At 50.6% G+C, this 14946-nt stretch overlaps 1 protein-coding gene across 1 annotated transcript; it reads left to right on the forward strand.

Annotated features, from left to right (window-relative positions):
- Positions 1–618: 618 nt before the first annotated feature.
- Positions 619–14946, forward strand: LOC134562315 (serine/threonine-protein kinase pim-2-like). The gene is made up of 9 exons (XM_063419698.1): positions 619–1041; positions 5250–5441; positions 11290–11658; positions 11787–11837; positions 12042–12408; positions 13060–13239; positions 13494–13641; positions 13874–14459; positions 14745–14946. The coding sequence occupies exons 1-7, from the start codon at positions 619–621 to the stop codon at positions 13598–13600; spliced, it is 1689 nt and encodes a 562-aa protein (XP_063275768.1). The 3' UTR covers positions 13601–13641; positions 13874–14459; positions 14745–14946.

Consider the following 14946-nt stretch of genomic DNA (forward strand, 5'->3'; position numbering starts at 1 on the left):
GAATGTATTGTTGAGTGTCTACCTCCAGAGGAATTTCCCCTTTTTACAAATCTGATTACAGCATTTAATTGTTCAAGTCAATCCCTTCCCTGGAGAGCATGTCGTGAATTAGGCATATCTAAAAATTTCTGTGTAGCTATTTGTTTTCCCAATTTATATTTCAGTGATTCACAAAAAGAAGCCTTTTCAGCTTGGCCAGTGCCTCCTTTAACTATAATATGAACTTCTCCCACTAGTGTTAAAGCATTGTTTACAAATTAATATATTGCCCCTGTATCAAGTACAAATTCCACTTGGTTTTGCTCCTCTCCCTCCCCACAATTTCCTTCCAATGGGTCAGTATCCATCCTAAAGGACTTCCCTTGGGCACTTCTTTACTCTGCTGGCTCCCCATTGCAATTGTAGTTATTGACACAAGAGGACAGTGTTACCACAAAAAGGCTCTAAAGTTCTACTTGGATATGTTTTCAGGAGGCACTCTAAAACCTAATTACTCAGAACCAAAATTCCTACCACCAAAAATAAAATGCAAGTACCAAAGACCGTATATCCCACCACCTGCTGATAGAATTCCCTGACAAACACAGTTTTGATAGCAGCAAGGATTATAGCAGCAAAATGATAGACAAAACTGACAATACCTTGGATTCTGCTCGAGCTACCCCAAAGCTCACAGCACCCACCCTGCGTGCTCAGCAGAAATCCCCTTTTTCCACCTTTCCAAGACCTTTTCCCAACCATCAGCGCTTTCTGTCAGACGTCTCTGACACGCTGCCTTCGCCAGGCGTGGCCGTTCCCAACGTCTCACAGGCGTCCCTGGGCCCTCCCTTCATTCCAGTCAAACACCCCTCACCTGCCCTGCAGAAGGTTCTTGTTGTCCTCCGCAGCAGCGGCCGGGGAGCGGAGGTCCTCCGGACAGACCCGGCCGCGGCTGGGAGTGTCCACTTCCCGCTGGCTCCTGCAGCCAGGCCCAGAGATCCGAGCCACGGCACCAAAACTGAGCTGCACAATGAGGACTTTGCAATTCAAACTGTAAAGCAGGTATGTTTTATTTCCAGCTGGGACACACGGGGGATTTTCCACCATACCTGCGTACCTGGTTGAGACAGGTTTAAGGTTTAAATACACTCAGATCCCACAAAACCACCCCTCCCTGCCCGCCCATTCCCTGCCCACTCTCTGCCTCCTTGCACTTCATATTATAATTAGTCTTCTCTGGTGCCATGGCTCCTGGTGGTGGCGGGCAGGGGTCTTCTGATGAAGTAAGAGGTCTTCCTCAATTGTTCACTGTTTGATCTCTGCCTCAGGGCAGGTGCAGTGAAGGTTTGGCTCATTCCCAGGTCACTTTGTCCTGGCCAAAACCAGGAACCTGTTTCTTACTGGTTTCTTAAGCCACAGGTTCTGCTTTATCGGCTTTCCACAATACCTAAGTCTTGCTTTACTGAGTTTTCACAATATACATCTTATCTCTATGGCCTTTACATAGCAACTAGATTCTTACGTGTTGTGTTACAAGTTGTTTTTTTGCTTTTATAAGATTGCTAAATAAGCTGAATATTTCTGCTTCTCCTCCATCTGCTTAAGCACATCATATACTTCCAAAATTCTGCATTTTCACATATATATGTTTCCCATATCAAACTGGCCTATAATTAACAGGATCCTCTTTCTTACCCTTTCTTTGAATGGCCATCACATTGGCCAGCTTCCAGTCCTCTGGAACCTCACCAGTGAGCCAGGACTGTTGGGAAATGATGGAGAGCGGCTTCACAAGCTCATCTGCCAGCTCCCTCATCACCCTGGGCTGGATCCCATCTGGGCCCATGGATTATGAACATCCAAGGGGCTCAGCAGTTCTCTGACTGCCTCCTCCTGGAGAACAGGGGCACCAATCTGCTCCTGACACCCCTCCATGATCCACACTGGGGAATGGCCAAATGAGTGTGGGCAATGTGGGAAGGGCTTCAGCTGCAGCTCCCACCTGATCACCCACCAGATGATCCACACAGGTGAGAGGCCCCACGAGTGTCCTGAGTGTGGGAAGAGGTTTCAGAGCAGCTCACATCTCCTCCTGCACCAGCAGATTCACACAGAGGAGAGGCCCTTCCGCTGTCCTGACTGCAGGAAGGGCTTCAAGCACAACTCCCACCTCGTCAGGCACCAGTGCATCCACACTGGGAGAGGCCCTGCAAGTGTGGGGAATGTGGGAAGAGCTTCAGCACAAGCTCCAGCCTGATCTGCCACCAGAGGATCCACACCAGGGAACAGCCCTACGAGTGTCTCCAGGGTGGGAAGAGCTTCACCCAGAGCTCTCACTTGACCACACACCAACAGAGCCACCAGTAAGGGAAGCCCTGCGAGTGCCCCGACTGCAGGAAGGGCTTTGTGCACTGCCCCAACTCCATCCCCCATCAGAGGACCCACACTGGGCAGAGCCCTGGTGACCCACATTCACTGTGAGCCGTGTTGGGAAGACACTTGGCTGGTTCTCCTTTTGGTTTGACCCTCATTTTCTTCTGATTTATCTCCATCCCTTAAAAACATCTGAAACTGGACTGAAAAAGAAAGAAAATGATCAAAGATGTGTATAGTCCCACTGTTGGAGGCGTCATTTAGGGTTTGGGGACATATTCTGGAAGATTTGTGTGTCCTTGAAGGATTTCAAACTTTATTCTCCATCTCTTTGCATTCCAAAAGCCCAGATGGATTGATCTGTCACCTCAAAAGGACTCAGTCCCACTGAAAACAACTCAATCTTACCCCAAAAGGTCTTAATCCCACCTCAGAATGGCTTGTTCCCACCTCAAAAACATCAGTCCCATGCCAAAACAACTCAGTTCCACAGCCTCCAGGGTGTGATGGGGTTGGAAGGAGACTGGGAGACATGGGATCCAAATTTGAGGGTGTGGGATGGGGACTGTGTGGGGCTGGGTGGGTGGGATGTATTTTGATAGTAAAGAAAACTTCCAGAATTATTGACTTCTGTCCTGTTCATTTTACATCAGTTCCAGTTTGTTTTTCAGAGCGCCACCTTCTCAGCTCATTGTGTTTGTGTCCTCCTTTTTCATCTGCCTTTTTTTGCCTCCTCTGTTTCTCTCACAGTGTCTCTCTTGACCCAGGGCAGCTCCCACCAAAGATCCCTCCCCATTTCATTCCCAATCCATGAGCTACAACAACCATGGGAGAAGTTATGAAGGCTGGCAGTGAAATGTCACTGTAAGATCTTGCCTCACTTGTGTGGAGAGTCTATCTGATGCATGGTTGTCCAGCAAAGGCCATGATATTGCTAAGCTAGTTAAGATTTAACTGTGTGTACATGCTAGACGTGAAAGAAGCAGCAGGGTGGACGTGAAGAAGTAGCAGAGACATAAGCATAAAATTATGCTAGAATAGGGAAAATTGTAGCTACAGTGTAAACCACAAGGCCAGCTGAACAAAGAACATGCGTCAAGATGTTGTAAACCAATCATGAGCTGTAATTTTGCAATATGCATAAGCTAATTAACAATACTATATAAGTGCAAATAGATCCAAATAAAGCTGAGACTTGCTGACCATTACAGAATGAGGCTTGTCTTCCTTTGCTTTTCCCACAAATGGTGACCTCGCGATGTGATATCACGGCGATACCACGACTGGAAAGCAAAGTAGGGGTTTGGGTCCTGCAAGCAGAGGGACGGCTGAAGAGCAACAAAACGTGAGAGTGCTCCGTCCCCTAAGAGCAACAAAACGTGAGAGTGCTCCGTGCCCTGAGCGACCACAGAGGTGGGCTTGGCCGATACGTGCTGCCAAGACCTGGAGAGGCTGCAACAGCTCTGACATGAGTATGGACAGGCAAGCGGCATATGATTTATTTACAGCGCTTTTGAAAAAGCACCAAATAAAGGGAGTAGATTTAGATAAAGAGTTGCCTGAGCCTTTAAAATATGGCTTCTCTCAAGGATTTTTTATTAACCCTCATACTGTTCATGAGCTAGTAGAATGGAGGAGGTTTGGGGATAAATTATGGGAGTTAACTTTAGGCGATGATAAGACAGCAAAGAAAATGAGTAAGCTATGGAGAGTAGTACATAATGAGTTGTTGTTATTGCAGGCAGAAAAGAGGGCAGCACGGGAGATAGTGACAGCTCAGGAAAAGAATAAGGATTACAATCCAGACTGGGGCTCTAGTACTCCCAACCCTCCCGTATTTAACACCATACACATACCTGCCTCAGCACCTCCTTTAGCGATAGAAGAATCTGACCGGGGAGCTGACAACAGAGGGGAGCCTCCACGCAGCCCAGGGAATGCCACATCCGTATTACCTCAGCTGGCTGCATTCCCAGACAGCCAGGAGCCTATCCCTAGGGCAGAATCTGACCTTGCGGGGGCCATGGCTAGGGAACGCCGCGAGGTATGGGCTGCTCTGGCTCGGCAGGGAGCTGAGCAGGGTGATAATGACATGATGGAGGCTGCCTCTGGCTGTTTAGCTTTTCCAGTTACTTTTTCACCAAATCCAGCAGGAGGTTTGCAGGCAGCAGTTACAGTTTTAGATTGGAAAATATTAGCGCAGTTGCGCTCTACGATAGGGCAATATGGGGTTACTAGCGAGCCTGTAAAACAGATGCTGGAGTATCTTTTCAATGCTCATGTTTTGTTGCCGAATGATATAAAAGGGATAGCTAGACTCATTTTCACACAACATCAGCATCTGTTGTTTAATGCACATTGGCAAGTGGAGGCACAAGCTTCGGTAGCTGTACAGAGGGGACAAGGTGATCCGTTACAAGGTATAACACTGGATGAATTGTTAGGATTGGGAAATTATCAAACTATGGAGGCTCAAGCACTTATGGGACCGCACAAGTGTCGGGAAGCTATGACAGTAGCTAGAAGGGCTATTGCAAGGGTTAAAGCTCCGGAGGGAGTGCCCATATATATGGGAAAAAAGCGGGGTCGTGAGGAAACTCTGGGATCTTTTGTAGACAAAGTTGCAGAAGCTATAGATAGAGCGGGTGTTCAGGATTACATGAAAGAGGCATTGTTAAAACAATGTGTCCTTCAAAATAGCAATTCACACACTAGGTCTATGATAAACACTATGGCAGGGGACTGGACAATAGCTGATTTGTTAGAAAAAGCAGCAACTGTTCCATCAGGGACTCAGGCATTTTTAGTGGATGCTATAAAGCAATTAGGCTTAGGATTACAAGAGCAGGCAAAAGCTTCACAGACGCAGGTGATGGCAGCTCTTGCTCCTCTCCAAGCGGCAACGGCTAGCGCTGGTCCTCGCTCCGGACACAAGTAGCAGCTGCAATGCCAACCAGCAATTACGACCAGCCACCAGCGGGAGCCTCAGCATGGACGTGGCAGCCTCAGTAGATGTTACCATTATGACCACGCACCCTCACAAGATCCCCACTGGACTTATAGGACCTATTCTAATTAATGGACAACCAGTAGGTGGACTTTTGCTGGGACGCTCTTCTACGACCATGTTAGGATTATTTGTTTTACCTGGTGTCATTGATGTGGATTATTGTGGGGAAATCATGATTATGGCTTATACTCAATTCCCTCCCCTACAAATAAAAAAGGGACAGAGACTGGCACAATTGATACCTCTTCCTCAATTGGCTAAACATATTTCTCCTATGCGACATGAAGCAAGAAATCAAGGGGCTTTTGGCTCCACAGGAGGACTAATATTATTGACTATAGATCTTTCTACGTGACCTCGGAAGGCAGTCAAGTTCCATCTCAATGGACAGGACCTGAGTGGATCCCAGCTTGGTGGACGAAGCCAGCATTAAAACCCCATAACGGAGGACATCAAGAATCCTCGGTTATGCCTGGATGGTCTGGTTCACCCTTATCGGAAGTTTCTATAGACAGTGATTGAACCTTCTATCTGTTATATATATACAGTGGAAAATTTTGCATATTTGATAGCTTGTTTAGCAAATTATCAATTAGGAGACAGTAGATTTCCCTGTTGTTATTGTTGTTTGGATCAAAAGCATGGTGCTTGGGTTTTAATTTGCTGTGGAGGATATAAACAACAAAAGTGGGTATATCACAAAGAACTGCAGGGTGATCCATGGTGTACTGCATGTAAAGGAGCTTGGAGGAGAGAAAACCATCGCCAAGCACTTGAGAGTGAAACTCGGTTACCTTATCATCAAGCACTAACATTATTTGAGAGAGTAGAACAACAGCATCTTGCTTTTGCTCGCTGGCAGTTGCAACATTTAGTGAAGAGAGTAGCAGCTGTAACCAGCACGCATATAATTCAAAAAAGGTGTGATATAGACTGCTATATTCCTCGCTTGTGGGCCGTTGCACCACAAGACTGGGAACATCTCAATAGGAGATTTAAACAACTTAGATGCGAAAGCAAGAGCAAGAAGGGTAAGAAGCAAACATGAAGGTTTTACACCTATTGATCTTTTATTCTTGTGTAACAAATTCTTGGTGGATCCCCCCACAGCCAAAAACAAACATTTGGGTCACTATGGCTAACCTAACCAATCAGAATACAATATGTCTTTCTCTTTCATCTCCGGGAAACCCCTTTTCTACATGTTTGGTAGGATTACCTGTTGATGACTGTCCTTGTCCTTCCTTTGTCCCTCCTTGTAAAAGGAACAATTCTCGGTCAGCAGTGGATACTTGGGATATGTGGGTGCCTTATCTACCTTCAGCACCTTTAGAGCCACAAGAGATCGAGTTGTTAGGATCAGTTCAGGCTGATGGATGTGTTGTTTTTAATTTTACCAGTAAAACTTTACGTTTTGGGAATGATCATGCCACAATAGTTAACTCTTCCCTAGCAGTTTATCGAAATTCTACATTTTGGTGCAACTATACTTCTCCTAAAGTTTCTGTATCTACCTTAGCACCACGTCAGTTACCATCTGGAATGTTTTTTATTTGTGGTGACAGAGCCTGGGCAGGTATTCCTTCTAGGATGAAAGGTGGTCCATGTACATTAGGACGATTATCGTTGCTTACCCCGAACACATCTATGATCTTAAGTCGAGCACGTGCTCAAAAGCGAACAAAAAGAATGGCCCATCAGTTTACATCAAAGTGTAAATCAAACATAGAATTTTGGTCTCCGGATAAAATAATTGTTGCATCTATTTTTGCCCCAGGAGTAGCATCAGCTCAGAGCTTGACTATTCTCAATAAATTAGGGTGCTGGCTGGCAAAACAAACCAATGCCACTTCACTCGCTTTAAGCAACTTGCTAGTAGATGTGGATTCAGTCAGACACGTGGCTGTTCAAAATCGGGCTGCGATCGATTTTTTACTTTTAGCACAAGGTCACGGCTGTGAGGAATTTGAAGGAATGTGCTGTATGAATTTATCTGATCATTCTCAATCCATTCATGCTCAAATCTCAAATCTACGGAAATTGACAGGACAATTAAAATTGCAACAGGGATGGGGCCTAGACGGATGGCTTGCTTCTTTGGGATTAGGTCCTTGGCTGACCTCAATGCTGAAAATAGTTATCACAGTAGGCATAGTGATTTTCTTGTTAATTATTTCTTTGCCTTGTATCTGTATCTGCTTACAAAATTTGATGCACCAAATTGTTCAAAAAATGTTTAATCAGCAACTCCTTGTTCAATTTAAAGAAAACGGGGGAAGTGTGGAGAGTCTTTCTGATGCGTGGCTGCGTAGCAAAAGCCATGATACTGTTGAACTAGTTAAGATTTAACTGTGTGTACGTGCTAGACGGGTAAGAAGCAGCAGGGTAGACGTGAGGAAAAAGCAGGGACATAAGCATAAATTTATGCAAGCATAGAGAAAATTGTAACCATATTGTAAACTGCAAGGCCTTCTGAACAAAGAATATGCGTCAAGATGCTGTAAACCAATCATGAGCTGTAATTTTGCAATATGCATAAGCTAATTAACAATACTATATAAGTGCAAATAGATTCGAATAAAGCTGAGACTTGCTGACCATGATAGCATGAGGCTTGTCTTCCTCTGTTTTTCTAACAGCCATCCTGTAAATGCTGCGTGATGACACCCAGTATAAACTGCTCCAGTACCGTACTGAGGTCAGGCTGACTTGAGTTGTGGAATGAGGACTTTGCAATTCAAACTGTACAGCAAGTATGTTTTATTTCCAGCTGGGACGCACGGGGAATTTCCCACCATACCTGCATAGCTGGTTGAGACAGGTTTAAGGTTTAAATACACTCAGATCCCACAAAACCACCCCTCCCTGCCCGCCCATTCACTGCCCACTCTCCGCCTCCTTACACTTCATATTATGATTAGTCTTCTCTGGTGCCACACAACCTGGTGGTCACAGGCAGGGGTCTTCTGATGAAGTAAGAGGTCTTCCTCAGTTCTTCACTGTTTGACCTCTGCCTCGGGGCAGGTGCAGTGAAGGTTTTGCTAACTCCCAGATCAGTTTGGCCTGGCCAAAACCAGGAGCCTGGTTCTTACTGGTTTCTTAAGCCACAGGTTCTGCTTTATGGGGTTTTCACAATACCTAAGTCTTGCTTTACTGAGTTTTCACAATATGCACAATATACATCTTATCTTAATGGCCTTTACCTAGCAACTAAATTCTTACGTGTTCTGTTACAAGGTGTTTTTCTGATTTTACAAAACTGCTAAATAAGCAGTATGTTTCTGCTTCTCCTCCACCTGCTTAAGCACATTAAATTCTTCTGAAATTCTGAATTTTAGATATGTTTCCAATATCAAACTGGCCTATAATTACCAGAATCCTCCTTCCTACCCTTCTCATGTAGGGGTCACACAACACATTGGCCAACCTCCAGTCATCTGGAACCTCACCAGTGAGCCAGGACTGTTGGGAAATGATGGAGAGCGGCTTCACAAGCTCATCTGCCAGCTCCCTCATCACCCTGGGCTGGATCCCATCTGGGCCCATGGATTATGAACATCCAAGGGGCTCAGCAGTTCTCTGACTGCCTCCTCCTGGAGAACAGGGGCACCATTCTGCTCCCTGACACCATCTACCAGCCCAGCAGGGCAGCTGTCCTGAGGACAAGCCGTCTTCCCACTAGAGACTGAGACAAAGAAGGCGTAAAGCACTTCTGCCTTCTGCAGTTGCATCCAGTAGAGAACAAAGGTTGATTTTACCCTTCTTTTTGGCATTAATATACTTGTAAAAACATTTTTTATTATCCTCTATAAAAGTTGCCAAAATATCTTCAAACTGAGCTTTGGCTTCCCCAATTTTTTTTCCTACATGTTCCCTTAAATACTACCTGAGAGACCTGACCCTCCCTCCAAAGATGAAACATCCTCTTTTTATTCCTAAGTTCTTGTGAAATATCCTTGCCCATCCAGGCTGGACATTTGCCTTGTCAGCTCATCTTTCAGCACACAGGGACAGTCTGTTCCTCTGCCCTCAGGATCTCTGCTTTGAAGCACACCCACCTCTCCTGGACTCCTCTGTTTTTAAGGGCTGCTTCCCAAGGAACTCTCTGAAGAAATCTCCTAAATAGGCCAAAGTCTGCCCTCCAGAAGTCCAATGTAAAAATCTTATTGATGTTCCTCTCGATTTCACAGAATATTGAGAACTCTGTAATTTCATGATCCCTGTGCCCCAAGCAGCCTCCAACCACCACATCTCCCACCAGCCCTTCTCTATTTGCAAACAACAGGTCAAACATAGTCCCTCCCCTGGTGGCCTCACTCTCCAGCTTTCACAAAAAGTTGTCCTCCACCCACTCCAAAACCTTCCTGGACTGCCTCTTTTCTGCTGTATTGAGTTCCCAGCAGATGTCTGCTAGGTTAAAGTCACCTACAAGAACAAGGGCTGGTGATCCTGAAACATTCTCCAGCTGCTTCTAGAAGAAGTTGTTCGCCTCTTCTCCCTGCTTGGGTGGACGATAACAGACTCCCAGTAGGGACCCCTGGTAGCCTTTCCTGTTTTCTTAGGGTAGAACAGGAACAATGAAAACCTTACCAATGGCACAACTCCCCAGCCCACAAGGGGAAAGGAAAGAAAATGTTGTCAAATTCTCAAAACCTTTCTCCTGCTTTGCTGAAAGACTCCTGCAGCACACATGGTGTGGAATGTCAAGAGAAGCTGCATTGGTGGGATATCTTGTGACAGAAGCTGCAACTCGTTCTCCAGGAAAGGTTACATGAAAGAGCAGACAGGACTGTGGAGAAGATTCTGGAAAAGCTGAACAGCTTTTAGGAAATGAAATGAAAGTGGAAAGAAACAATCCAAGATGTTTTTCTCTGTTTATTTTTGTGCTCCTCTTTTCCATCTTAAACTCTTCTCCATTTCATTATTCCAAGTGGCTCTCACCTCTAAGATCCATGACTAGTCAAGTTTTAGACACTGTAAAATACCATGATGTACATCCAGTTTGCCTTGCCCTGTTTTTCTTGGAAAGCAATGCTGGAGACACAAGTGCAGTGCTTGGGTCAGGTACAAATTCTGCATTCAGGGAATGTGCTGTGACAGTGTCTGACCCTCAGCAGGGCCAATGCACAGCAGCAGCCAAGGGGATTCCTCTGTCACTGTGCAGGAGTCAAGACTCTGGGTCTTGGCTGAACACGGCCAAGTTCCCGTGTTTGGACAGGCTCAGGGGTTGCCCGGGGGAGCGCTGGGCTCAGCGCGAGGCCAAGGGGGCAACGGAAAAAACTGACACGGAAGCAAACAGCCCTGGGGCTTCAGTTGCAGCAGCAGCAGCGGCAACAGCAGCAGCAGCAGCAGCAGCAGCAGCAAAGAAAAAAGCGGCTTTGCCGACCAACCCGTGTTTCCCCTCTCCCTCTCCCACAGTCCTGAAACCTCTTCCAGTCTCCCTTTCTCAGTGTCCCCTCCTTTCCCAGTCTCTCTCTTCCCTTCCAGGCTGGGCCATGCCCCCTACCCGCCCTCAGCCCCAAGCGGGGCTGCCCCGTCCCTGCCCCCGGGCATCTCACCGTGGTCTCGCCTTCGCCCAGCTCTGGCCATCATGGCTGGGGCGCTGCTGGGCGGGCATCAGTGCCTGGGGCTGGGGTGGCATCGCCGGCCTTTGGCTGCGCCTGTGCCGAGCCTGGCCCCGACCCCGGCCCCGGCCCCTGCTCCGGCCCCGGCCCCTGCCCTGGACCCGGCCCTGGACCCGACCCCGGCCCCTGCCCTGGACCCGGCCCCGGCCCTGGCCCCAGCCCTGGCCCCAGCCCCTGCCCTGGACCCGGCCCCGGCCCTGGCCCCAGCCCTGGCCCCAGCCCCTGCCCTGGACCCGGCCCCGGCCCTGGCCCCAGCCCCAACCCCTGCCCTGGACCCGGCCCCGGCCCCGACCCTGGCCCCAGTCCCGGCCCCGGCTCTGGCCCCTACCCCCGCTCCTCCCAGGGCCCGCAGGGGACACAGGCACTGCGGTCACTCCCGCCGCCTCCGCTGCGGCTTCCCCGGCCCGAGCTCCTCCGCTCGGCAGCGCGGCTGCCGGCCCTGAGCCGCCGCTGTCCCATTGCCAGGAGCGAACCCCTGGGGATGCCCAGCCCAGGCCGCTCGAGGCACCCTCAGGGGCCGTTCCTGGCCCCGGGCCGAGCGCTGACAGCCGCGTCTCGCCGGCAGGGAAGGCGCAGCAGCCCCTCCAGGAGCAGAACCGCCTGGGGTCACTGCTGGGCCGCGGCGGCTTCGGCAGCGTCTGGGCGGCCACACGGATCTCAGACCGTGCCCCGGTGAGTGGCGGGGCCGGTGGCCAGTGGACGAGGAAGGGGACAGGAGGAGGAGGAGGGCGGAGGAGAAGGAGGCTGGGGCTGGGCAGGGCAGGCAGTGAGCTCAGACTGCTGCTCCCCTTGCCTTGCAGGTGGCCATCAAAAGGGTGCCACGGAACCGCATCCAGCACTGGGGCAAACTGGTGAGTGAGCGGGGCCAGCAGGAGAAGCTGGGTCATGCCGGGCGGGGATGAGCTGAGGCCTGGCAGGGTGGAAGCTGCCAGGACGCCTGCAGGGAGAGCGGGTGTGAGGCCAGCGAAGGGCACAGAGCATCCCGGGCTGGCTGAGGGGTCCCCGACCCCTGGCACGGCCTCAGCCCCACTGATGGCATCGTGCTCCTCCCACAGCCCAACGGCACCAGCGCACCACTGGAGATCGTGCTGCTGCACAAGGTCTCCACTGGCTTCCCTGGTGTCGTCCAGCTGCTGGAGTGGATGGAGCTCCCCAATGACATCGTCATCATCATGGAGCGCCCGGAGCGGTCTCAGGACCTCCAGCACTTCATTCAGGCACGGGGGTTCCTGAGCGAGGAGGTGGCACGGGAGCTGTTCCGCCAGGTGCTGGAGGCCGTGCGGCACTGCACCAGCTGCGGGGTCCTGCACCGCGACATCAAACCAGAGAACATCCTGGTTGACCTGGCCACCGGGCAGGCCAAATTGATTGATTTTGGCTGTGGCACCTACCTGCAGGACACAGCCTACACACGCTTTGCAGGTGAGCCCTTGCCGGGGTGTTGTCCTTGTTCTAGACATCTCCTGGCCCAACATGTCACAGCACAGCTTGGGTGTGGCACTGGAGATTCTCCCTTTCCCTGCCACTCATGGCACTAAGTTTTCCGCCCAGTTGCCTTTGAGCAGGTGTGGGTGTGGGTTCTAGCAGCTTCCAGCCCTGCTGGCAGCCTTTGCCAGCAACTCTGCCCAGGACTGCGGCTGGGGATAGGTCAGCCACCCTGACAGAAACACCCGTGGCTGTGGGTAGCAGAGAGTGGGGGAGCCAGAACCTGTGCACCAGCCAGTTTGGTGTGCAGGTGAGAAAGGGCTGGGACTGCTGTGCTAGCCCTGTTTGCTTTGGGTTCATAATGTTTTTGGGGCAATGCAGACAGGGAGGAAGAAGGCATGGTTTTATCCAGCCCTGAGTGGGGTTTTCCTTGTCATGGTTGGGTCTTGCCAGGGCTTCCCCTGCCCTCTTCCAGCACCAGTGGCTTCTTTTCCAACCCCTAAGTTTGCACACAAGTCCCAGGTGCTGGCCAGAGGGCAGCAGGTCACACCACGTGCCTCTGGGTCAGCCCCTGCATGCCCAGGGATGCTGGGGCCAGGCTCTGGGAGCAGCAGCATCCCCCTGATGAAATCCATCTGTATTCCATAGGAACACCATCATACAGCCCCCCGGAATGGAACAACTATGGCTGGTACTATGGACAGCCAGCTACCGTCTGGTCCCTGGGCATCCTGCTGCACCAGATGGTCTGCGGGGAGCACCCTTTCAGGAGGGGCCACAGGATCAGCTGGGACCATCAGCTCTCGCTGCCACCACAGCTCTCTCAAGGTGGATCCTCATCTCTGGGCATGGGGGGAATACCAGTGATGGGAGACAGCAGCGGGCTCGTGAGCATCCTGCTCTGGCAGCTGATCAGGAGGTGGCACATGTCCTGCTGTCCTGCTCTCCTCCAAAACAGGGAATTCCTGGGAAGTTTAGGCCCAGCTCTGAGCAAATGCAGCATGGCCTGGGAATGGGAACAGTGGGGTAAAGCGGACAGGAGCCTTCTCCAACTGACCGGGGGTTTCTGGTTTCTCCCCCAGAGTGCCAAGATGTCATCAGGCGGTGTTTATCCATTCATGATGTGGACAGGCCTTCAGTAGAAGACCTGTTCTGTCATCCTTGGATGCAGGATATTCATCTGCCATAGAAGAAGGGAGAGAGCCACAGGCACACTGATGCAGGGCTCTGGTAAGTTCCAGCTCCACACATGCCTTGGCAATCAGAAGCAAAGAAACCCAGACGTTTTTGTCCTGCTTGTGTCACTGCACAGGGCTCATCAGATGGGAACACACAGCCCCTGTGCTGGAGCTGAGCTGCTCTGCCCAGCACTGCTGGCTGCCATCCCAGCTGGTTTGGCTTGTCCTGGGTCACTGCCAGCTGGGGCCCTGGGCAGAACACTGACAGCCTGGTCTCACCCCAGGGAAGGAGAAGGAGCCCCTGGAGAAGCTGTACCAGGTGGGGCTGCTGCTACTGGAGACAGCCAGGACGACATCAAGGATGACAACCTCTTCCTTGACCAGGCCACCACAAAGCTGAAGCTGATGGACTTCAATTCTGGCACCTTCTTCAAAGCCAGGCTCCGCAGCGAATTTGCAGATGAGTGCACACACAGGGAGATGCTCCCAGATTTGGAATGGCACAGCCTGGCTAGGAAACAAAGGTTTCTCTTTGCTGGGGTGGATGCATTTGATTCTCCAGTGGGCTGCCAAGCTGCTTTTTGTCAGGGCTGGGGCCATGGGCTGGGGTGGGTATGAAATGGGAGTGGGGTCCTGGCCCTGCCAACAGCCCCCACTATCCACTGTGCCTTTTCCCTCATTTCCCCTTTTTGTCTGTATTATGTTTTTGTTAATTTGCTGTTTGTTTTTCTAAAGGAAGTGTTCTAGGTGGTGTCCAGTCTGGATCAGGAAGTGCTTGGGACCAGCCGTGCCGTGGATGGGCCGTGCCCTTGGAGAAGGCTGAGGACATCGTTTGGGAGCAGCTTTTCTTCCAGCGGCAGATGGCGTCAGGTGGGTCCCGTCTTCTTGGCCTGGGTGGGATCAGAGCTTTTGGGAGATGGCAGCCAGCACAGGAGCATCCTGCTGTGGGCAGCTGCTGAGGAGGTGGATGTGCCACAGCTGGCTGCAGGCTGGGCACATGTCCTGCCCTCCTGCTCTGCTGCCAAGGGCAGCAATGATGGGCAGCTCTGGGCACCGCTCTGGGCACGGCCAGCATGGCCTGGGCACGGCAGGCACTGGGACAAGGGGGACAGGAGCCTTCATCTGACGGGTGGGTTCTGGTTTCTCTCCTTGCAGCCGGGCTCTGCGGGTGCTGAGGCTGCTCTGGGCTCTGCCAGGGCTCTGCTGGAGCTCAGCCCCGGGCCAGAATCAGCCAAAGAAGAAATGGTGTGACCTGCAGCAGAGACTTGCTTGAGCATTTTGGCAATGCAGCTCAAGTTTGTAGAGTGTACATCTCTGAGGGAAAACATCACACCCTCCAAAAATAAACTTGTTCAAT

This window comes from Prinia subflava, chromosome 27 (genome assembly GCF_021018805.1).
Source record: "Prinia subflava isolate CZ2003 ecotype Zambia chromosome 27, Cam_Psub_1.2, whole genome shotgun sequence".
Classification (NCBI taxonomy): Eukaryota; Metazoa; Chordata; class Aves; order Passeriformes; family Cisticolidae; genus Prinia; species Prinia subflava.

Bases quoted from the DNA above. Each gene is read 5' to 3' on its own strand.
- LOC134562315 (XM_063419698.1), top strand. From the start codon at position 619: ATGATAGACAAAACTGACAATACCTTGGATTCTGCTCGAGCTACCCCA. The intron at 11,659-11,786 runs GTGAGTGGCGGG...CTTGCCTTGCAG, and splicing joins GGATCTCAGACCGTGCCCCG to GTGGCCATCAAAAGGGTGCC. The intron at 13,240-13,493 runs GTGGATCCTCAT...TTTCTCCCCCAG, and splicing joins GCCACCACAGCTCTCTCAAG to AGTGCCAAGATGTCATCAGG.